Here is a 9,299-nt window from a genome sequence, read left to right on the forward strand (position 1 = left end):
TGATTTGGGGTGGCCCAAAGCTTATTATGGGGGTGCACAACCCCAGTCCTTTAGGCATTTCTACATACAATGGTAGTTATTGGCATGGAGACATCAGCTTGATAGTGTCCTGCATCAAAACAAAACATGAGCAGGATGTAAATTGTGTGCCATCTCATAAAGGAAACTCTCCCGGAGTGATAAGTATATTATTTGGGATGGCCCAAAGCTTACTTTGGGGTATACACACCCAGTTCCTATTTGTAATTGTTATCTAGTGTCAACATACATCAAAGAGTGTTGTTCCTGCAGTCTAGAGAGCAAGGGTAAAAAATAAATGTTATCTGTCCACTTATGATCTGATGAATGACATCAAATTAAATTATTAACATAGCAAGATGAAATCTATTCTTCTCATTATGATTTTGTATGGGACCTGGGACCTACTTAAAATCCCAAAGAGAATCAACAGAAAGGAATCAGAGGAACATCAAAGGTGAAAATAGTTACAAAGGAGAATGCAATAATGCTGAGATTGTGTTAGCAATTAAAAAACAAAACTCTGTGGAGGTCAGCTTGGAACAGAAATATTATGGAATTTATTTTGGGTTTACCAATGTCTTTCTCAAACAGAAAGCTAAACTTTGTTCTTACCATTTACTTGCCCGTTTCAACCTTTGTTGTTGATCATCCCTAGTCACAGGTGTTCCATATATTACAGTGTTGGTACAGTGACTGTCACTTGCTGATGGTGACTGTAGGGTAACGGAAAGCCACATACTTTGGATCGTCAGTACCAAACAATTTATTGCTTCTGCTTCATCAGAAGGTAGTTCATAGACAGGTTGCTTCGTCGACATATAAATAGAGATTATTAGGGCTCTCCATAAATTGATGAAAACAAATATCAATGAACACATCAATGAAGCTAGGAAAAATATTCCCAGCCAGCTATTGGAGGTTATAATATCTGTGCCTTTAAGTCCAAAAAAACAGCATGAAAGTACACTTTGGAGAGAATGAATCAAAGTATTATAACTCAACTCATATTCACCAAATATTAGGTACCCAAATGACATGTACATAGAAAAGAACAGAACTGCAATCATAGTCAAACAAACAAACACAGGAAAAGATGCTGACAGAGTCCTGTCTGCCAATCGCACAGTGTACATGAATCTGAAATAGCGATATAGTTTCAAAACCAGAAAGAAAGCCAAAACACCTGTAACCATTCTAAAGAGCTGATCGACTTGAGAAACTACATGGAAAGGAACAAATTTTTCTGGATTAAGCAGATAAAACTTTAGCAAGGTAAAAGCCAGCTTGAATTTCAGTGCAATTAGCAATAAAAAAATGATACAGGTTATCTTCATTACAAAATTATTCAGGTTAACAGCTGTTTTGAGATAGCCTATCCTTTCTTGACGTAACATACAAAATTCATCAACAAGGTAGAAGATAAGAATAAACACTACAATTCCATACAGAACCATCTGAATGCGGTCTTCATACCATAAAACAGAGAGTTTATAAGAATGAACTGACAGGCTTGCATTAACGACGCCAACGTTGGTCGTCTCAAACATGACAGTCATGCTGCAAAATAAATTTGCATCTGGATTAAACATGGTTAGCTCAAAAATCACTGCCCAGGTCCACTCATCAAGCCAGTTGTTCTTTTGCAAATCATACAGCCTCAATGTTGTATTGGGTTGTTGTTCTCCAGGAAAAAAATAAAAGGAGTATCCTCCAGGTCCATATGTATTTAAAATACCATAAGATTTATATTGCCACTGACCAATTTCTGACTGGTATGTAAATCCTTGAAAACTGCTTAAGTCGTGGGAATCCGATTTTTTGGCTGCGATTGTCCATGACCCATCATAGTCACTTTGATCTTCTGGATCAGTACCATATCTATGACGGCAGTGGCTTTTACCAATTACATAATTATTTATAATGCTGTCTGGATGAAAACATATTTTTTCAGTATTCTGTGCTCTTATTTGCCTCATTCTGGGCAAACCAAGGATTTTAGACCAAGACCCTGAAAGATAGGTAGGTTGGTAGTCATTATGCATCAACGGCACAAAGACATTGCTCATCCACATGTAAATATGCTCCAGCTTATTTATTTTGGAGAGACCAAGGGAGAATTTATTATATATAGCTTTATTGTAATAAAAAGTAGTGGTGGGTGCTGTGGAGCAAGCGGTAATGAAAATGCAGGTTGAGAAGATAAGATGACAGATGATATCCCTTACAAAAACAAAAGCTAATTGTTGAGCCCTTGCTTTTTTCCTCAAGCGTATGAGTTCATCTTCTTTTAAAGGTTCATAATCCTTGGTGCATCTGTGCCTGGCAAGTTCATGGTGAATCTCTCTCAAATCTTTAGCATCGCTACTTACTTTAACCAGCTGCATCTCCTGGTATTGTTCTGTGCTTATCCAGGTGATGTTTTTATAGTATTTCTGACTAATCGTGCTCATAGCTGAGATGAGAACCATCTTTAGGGTTTGCAGCAAAAATATACTTTGAAAAAGCGATGTCATGGATGCTATAAACCATTCTGATGATGTTGTATAGCCATAGGTCAAGCCATACAGTATAATGAAACATGAAGAAACTGCAGACAAGGAAAAAACCAGAGTCCAAGCAACGTATCTCCACCACCATGCAAATCGTGGTCTTTTTAAAAATGCCAAGATGTAGTTCAGAGGCTTCTTTTTTTTGTCAGTACCTGTGTCCTTGTCTGCCACAGTATCGCCATTGGCATTGACTTTTGGTAATGGCATGTGCTGTTGTTCCACAATGCAAGTTTCAGAATTTGATGAAATAGTGGATGATGAACTGGCCACTTCCACAAGGGCGTCTTCCACAAGGGTGCCTTTTGTCCCATTCTCATCTGTGTTATGTACTGAAGGCTCCTCCTGGGAATATCTAAATAAGATTGTTATAGTCAAATGTAAAGGGATGGAAAACAAAGCGCTCACTAATCCAATATACATGGATTTCAGATACCGTAGTTGCACTGAAAGAACTTCCTTATCTTCTTCACCACTGAAGAACATGATGTTAAATAGCAGATTATGGAGCATTATTACTAAGCAACAAGATACTCTCTGCACCCTATTGAAAGAACCAGTGACAACTGAAGCAAATACAGAGAGCCATATATGATTGTCTTCCAAGTCTTTGGCAAGTTTTATCAAGAAGTAATCCATTTTATTTAAATGTGTTTTTATGTTTCTAGTATCAAATGTCCTTTCTATTTTGCCATCAGCTTTGTTAAGACCTAACCAGTTTCTACATAGAAACAGCCAGGATTCGTTAGTGTGCACATTTTGTACTTTGACTCGGCTTAAATACCAGCTAGGAGAAGAACCACCATTATTGTGCCATACGTGAAGGGAAAAAATATCCCCTAAATCATGCTTAGTAGTCAGGAGAAAGGTGTCTGCAGACGCACGGAAAAGAGTTCGGAATTTTGGATGCTTTATGTGATGAACCCCACTAGCGCCATTCTTACCCGTCAATTCAATAAAAACATCTGCTGTGGTTCCTGATCCCAACCTACTTCCTGTGTATATGGTGACCAGATAAGGCACTTTGTGGTAGGGATCATTGTCTGGTAACACCAGTATTTTGTTTCTTCTTTTCAAGTCGGCTTTATCTTTGAGCATCGCCCAGGAAGTACAGAAGATGTAGACCGCAAAAATGGAAAATACAGTCACCAATGTCACTGGATTTGTGTCAAATTCTGCTAAGAGGACCTTGTTTAAATCCAAGGGATTAGGGTATAAACGTAGTTTGCTACCCAAAAATGTAATGTCAGGTATAGAAGTATCTGGAAATTGGCGACTGGTTGCCATTCTGCTATGCGCATTTCCTTTACAGATGCAGTGTACCTTGGACCAGCTCGTCTGAGGGCCCAGGGCGCATGTTCCTTCTTTCCACTGGTTCTGAATTCCATCCAGATCTAGACAGCTGGCAGTAAAAACAGCAATGTGAACAATTTTGGTGGTTTGGCCTCTCACAATTGGGTGTGATTGTAAGACCACTGAAATATTCCACTTCTTTGCTCTATTGCCTTGGAAAGGAGACCGAAGCAATGTCTGAGGCAGGCAAAGTATATATGGAGCCTTAATTGCACAGTCAGGGATGTTAAAATCTATTTCATGTGGTATCGGAGGCTTGTCAGAGAAAGCAATATAAGATGCTATTGGAGGATAGCTGACATTCAGTCCCAGGTAGATAGATACATTGAATGTAACTTCCATATTACATAGAATCTGTATAAATATGTCTTCAGAGTTTCTCTTTATTTCGATACTAAAGCCGCCAGTAGTTTTGGAGAGTTTTTTATTTGGTCCTATTGTCAGATTAAATGTAGTTGAGCCCTTATCTTTTCTAGCCATCCTAACTTCAGTTACCTCAGGGGTGATTCTCATGATGTCTCCATTAGCTTTGGTCCCTAACAATTTGAATCCAATCACTACTGTGCTAATATCTGCTGAATTTGGCACCCAAGTAAATGGATTCTCATGAAAAACATAATGGACAGTGGAAACCACAGCATCTGCTGGTAACTCAGTGTGATTATCCTGCTTCAGTCTAGGATAAAAGCAATTCTTGCAATTTCTTCGCTTAAAAAAAGTTCTAGAAACTTTCCACTTTTCATTCTTCCATAAGTGAATGGACCAGCCTTGGGCTTCCATTTTAATGTCATGTTCCCCAGGGACTTTGCCTTGTAAGATTAGGTCTGCTAATATTTCTGTCACAGAAATTATCTCTTTAATTGCATTTGCGTTGGCATCCCCATGGCCCAAGAGAGAAGCTCTCAGTACGTTGGACAAACCAGTAAAAATGCCATTGCCAAGGATCTCTGTTTTCTTAGAACCTAAGTCTTTGCCCGTGTGCATTTTTAGAGCTTCACTGGCTTCTCTTAGTTTTCTAACTGCAAGCAGTTGTGATTCCCCATTTATTTCATTAACATCCTGTGTTATTTGACAAATACTTGTGACCATTTGATTTATCATCTCTACGTCAGTGATAGGAATCCCTGCAGACACATTAAGGAGGGCTTTCCGCAAATCAATTTTTGAATGATGAAAGGTTGGTGAATCCTTAATATTATTTAATACAGAAGCCATCATATATGTAAGGAAACCTATATTAAGGTAATCTTTAGTTCCAACGAAAATAGGCATAGGACCATTTAATTCATTGATTAAACCATACAGTTCATTGAGAACAATGTCAGTTGCCTTAATTCTTCTTGGATCATGCACAGTTGCCTGCAAAGTCACTTGAGAGAATGCTCCATAAGTATCATACACTTGAACATATATTACCAACACATACTTTTTTGATGCTGTACCAGTGGGGAGAAATGATGGAGGAGTTTCCTGCTGATGACCAACATACACTATTGTTCCAAATGTGTTATTCCGTAGAGAAGCAATTTTAGTCATTTTTGTCAGATCAGAATGTGCTATAACTTTATAGGTAAGAGGTCCATTTTTGTCTTTAAATCCACTACACTGGACAACAAATTTTGTATGGAATGCTGTCCCTTCCCTTGGATAAATAATGCATTTTCCAATCTGAGGTGCAGAGTTAACATAAAATGAATATCTATAAACAGCTGGTGGCCTGCTTTGGGTGCTTACTTTTAAGCTAAGAATATAGAATTTATCTGTCATGTCTCTGAATGCAAAGGAATTTATATACATGTATGGACTTGACCTCCCAGTTGTTGTTTTGGAAGCCCAATCAAAATGTATTTCCTTGGAGTTCGATGAAAAAAGTGTCCAAAGGTAAGCTGTTTGTATTTCCTCACAGTTTAGACATCTTCCTGATAGAACAAATCTTTCTGTTACTTTGATGACTTTCCCACAATTTTCAATACAGGTAACATTCAGCACTGGTACAGAGCCAGGAAGAACATGAACTGTTTGGAATGCATGTGCTGATCTGTGCTGCTTCAATATTATCAGAATAAAGTAATATGTCATGTTTTCCTGAAATGCATTTGGTTCCACTACTTGAACTGGATTTGTGGAATTTGTCCAGAGTATATCAACTTGATGTGGATGGCATTTTTCACCTGGACTCAGCTTCATTATTGAATAGTCCAATTCCCGTTTTGTGCAGTACCAATTAAATAGGACTCCTTCAAGGGGGTTGGTTGAATCAGGATCAGAGGAGGCAGATGCATCCAAAGCCCAAGGGTCAGTTGTACCAACTGTCCGGAACATACCTCCAGCTATGATGGCCACTAAGTCACTTTCTAGAATTTGGAGGACTACTGAATCCGTGTTCCTGATTGTCATTCTATGTGTAGGTATGTATACTGTCATGGTGAAATTAACATGGTGAAAGCCATAAAATAAGACATTTCCCGGTATATGAAATACGATTTTGCATGTGTTTATCTCATCAGGTAGCTTAAGAGGATTTGCCCAGTCTGGAATAGATCCTGCAGTTTTAAGGTGATAGATTTTCCAAAGTACATCTACCACTATGCTTGGCCTACATTCTGCCTTTGCAGTTGCTTCCAAGGTAATTGTTGACTGTCTTCTATAATGTCTGACAGGATCAGAAGGGTTAGGTTTCTGGATATGGGCTTCCAGTTCATGACAGAAACTTTTCTGACAGGCAACTGTTGGCTGCATAACTTTTGAAGCAAAAGTACTGACTTTGGCTTTTAAAACGGCATGTGCAAGTCCACTTTTTCTGCAATTCACTTCTGCTACGAAGCCTGTGTATAGCGCTGGTTTGAAGGATAAAGCAGAGTGTGGAAGAAAACGGGCCGCAGGCTTTACCTGATCCTTGTATGTATAAGTGTTGTTCCAAAGGAGGTGCTGTTTCCTGGAATCAAAAAGTTGCAAGCTGAAGTCCCACTCACACTGCAGCAGTGGATGCTGTATAGGAATAAACCACACAATATAGGCTAAACCTTCATCTGGAGAATGCCCATCAAAAACAAGAACTTCTATATCTTTTTCTCCTAAAGATTTGAATAAAGTCTCCCTTCGGTTTAAATATAAGTGCATGGCGAACCTGTACCATTGTAGCTGCACAAATTCAATGATGATCAGGTATGAGAGGCTTTGCTGCTGGTAGAAGATATAGTGAGCGCTGGAGTTCTCACCAGTGGCATTCGTAAAGCTGCCTTCTTGGGTGAAATAGTACAGTCCCCGTGCATGACTGAAAAAGTAAGTGCCCACTCTGATTTTCTGGGGGTTGAGTGTGAGGTAGATTGGGGTTGCATTGCTTGATCTGAAAATCAGAGACTCATGAGAGAAGTCAAGTTTTCCTGTCAGCTTTTGAGATATTCTGTCATTGGTATGAAAGTAGATGTTGGCCACCACCTTCTCCCTGGAATTTCGTGATTTGGGTTCAGCACAGAAATCACTTTGCAGAGCAAACGGATTATAATGGTGTGAGAGAGGCCATTCCTCCAGACCCTGCATATCTACCAATGTGTATGCCATAATTCCAGAGCTGAGAGGCCGAAGAGTCCAAGACAAGTTGAGGGTCTTAGGAGGGAGCCTGAGCAGTGTGGAAGAGGCACTGAAAACATGGAGCAGAGCAGGCTGCACGTTCAAGTCCAGACTACGTCTGAGTTGAGGACCATTCTCAATGTGGAGTGAAGCAGTGTAGAATCCACGGTGGGGGTAGCGCACAGTCATGTGGTAGCTATAATATGATGCACACACTTGGTGCAATTCTGCATGGGGATAAACAGTGGATGTGGGAAGTTCGCTGTACTGGTTACTGGGGATGAGAAGATCGGCAGGACTACCACCTTGACTCTTGAAGTGGTAGCTCCAGGTGGAACTCTTAAGGCGTGCACACCAGCCCAACTGCACTGGTTGCCATTCACGGATAGGAAGTGGTGAGAAGAGGAAGAGACGGACATCCTGCCTGGAAATTTCAATGCTCAGGTTCTTGTGAGCACATATGGGCACATGGCACAAGGATGACACACACTGCATTGTGATACGAGTAAAGGCCCAAGGTGGATGGGGGCCTCCTCCATCCAGGCTTGAATCCACCACCAGCTGACCCGACCAGAGATTTGTATTTTTCACCAAGATGGAGTCCTGATACCATTGACAGTGAGGGGGTGGTTCCACACCTGTCTCTTCCCTCTTGATGTCTGAATCCAGTCCTGGGCTCCTTGAATACTTCAGGTCAATTTTCCCATCCCAGAAGCATGAGAAACTAAGATCATTGTCATGTTTCTGGTAGACACGGTGTTGTGGATTTGAGCAGAAGACAAACAGTGGTGGTGGCAGAAAATAAAGGGGTACAGCTATTGTATGCTGAGAACAGTACCACAGGAGGAAGATAAGGAGTACCAGGCAATACATCTTTAGTGTGTTGGTTCAGGAACAGCAGCTGCCTACCCGTATCACCAGCTGTTCTAGACACAATGATTGTTTTAATTCTAGAATCTTTTAGCTGTTGCCCCAAGCAACTGGGATTCATACGAAAGCAACATTTTATTTTCCTTGATCTTCTTGGATACACAATTCCTCTTCACTATCTGTAGAAACCACACTGATACACACATTTCACAAACCCATGGTTTATTTAACCCATGGTCCGTTGAAACCTGGCTTGTCCTGTTGTATGAATTGGCCTTACTATAACCCCAAAAAGAGAATCCATGCTTTGTTGTTGGGTTGTGAACTCTGAGATTTTAAGCCATGGGTTGTTGTTATGTCTGAACCCAGAACTGTGGGTTGTTCATGGCTTGTTTCACTAGGCTACAGAGGTGGAAGGAAAGAGGGGTAAAAAATAATAATCCCAGCCATCTACATGGCAGTATTTCTTCTTAAGTTGCTTTTTCCTATTGGAGGTTAGCTATCATTACAGCTATTTTTGGTTTTGATGCCACTGCTCTAAATAATGGTATAGAAATACAGCTATACCATCCCTTCAAGTTCTTTAACCATGAGGTTCGTTTTCTAGAGCCCTGCAAAAACATTTGGGATACAGAGGGAATGGAGGAGGGAAACAAACAACTCAGGTATTGAGAAAACAAATCACAGTTTGTTTGATTTCCTGACAGACAAACCCTGGGTATGGGTTAACCTTGAGTAAAATAAACCATGGGTTAGCATTATGTGTGAACCACTTTCTGTTCATGTATATTCGCCTAAATGAGTTAAACCCATCGTCTAGACAAGCCCCTGGTCATCCAGTGCAAGGCAGGAGGTGCAGCACAGGTGATCTTCACCTCTGTCCTACCACCTTGCATTTTTAATTAGATGGGGGCATTTCTGTGAGCAATCAGAGGAGGA

At 40.2% G+C, this 9,299-nt stretch overlaps 1 protein-coding gene across 1 annotated transcript; it reads right to left on the reverse strand.

Moving 5' to 3' along the window:
• Nucleotides 1-629: 629 nt before the first annotated feature.
• Nucleotides 630-8,363, reverse strand: LOC134403308 (polycystin family receptor for egg jelly-like). Its single transcript, XM_063133385.1, has one exon. It carries the CDS (start codon nt 8,361-8,363, stop codon nt 630-632), a length of 7,734 nt encoding a protein of 2,577 aa, XP_062989455.1.
• Nucleotides 8,364-9,299: the final 936 nt, after the last annotated feature.

Source organism: Elgaria multicarinata, chromosome 9, assembly GCF_023053635.1.
Source record: "Elgaria multicarinata webbii isolate HBS135686 ecotype San Diego chromosome 9, rElgMul1.1.pri, whole genome shotgun sequence".
In the NCBI taxonomy this organism is placed as follows: domain Eukaryota; kingdom Metazoa; phylum Chordata; class Lepidosauria; order Squamata; family Anguidae; genus Elgaria; species Elgaria multicarinata.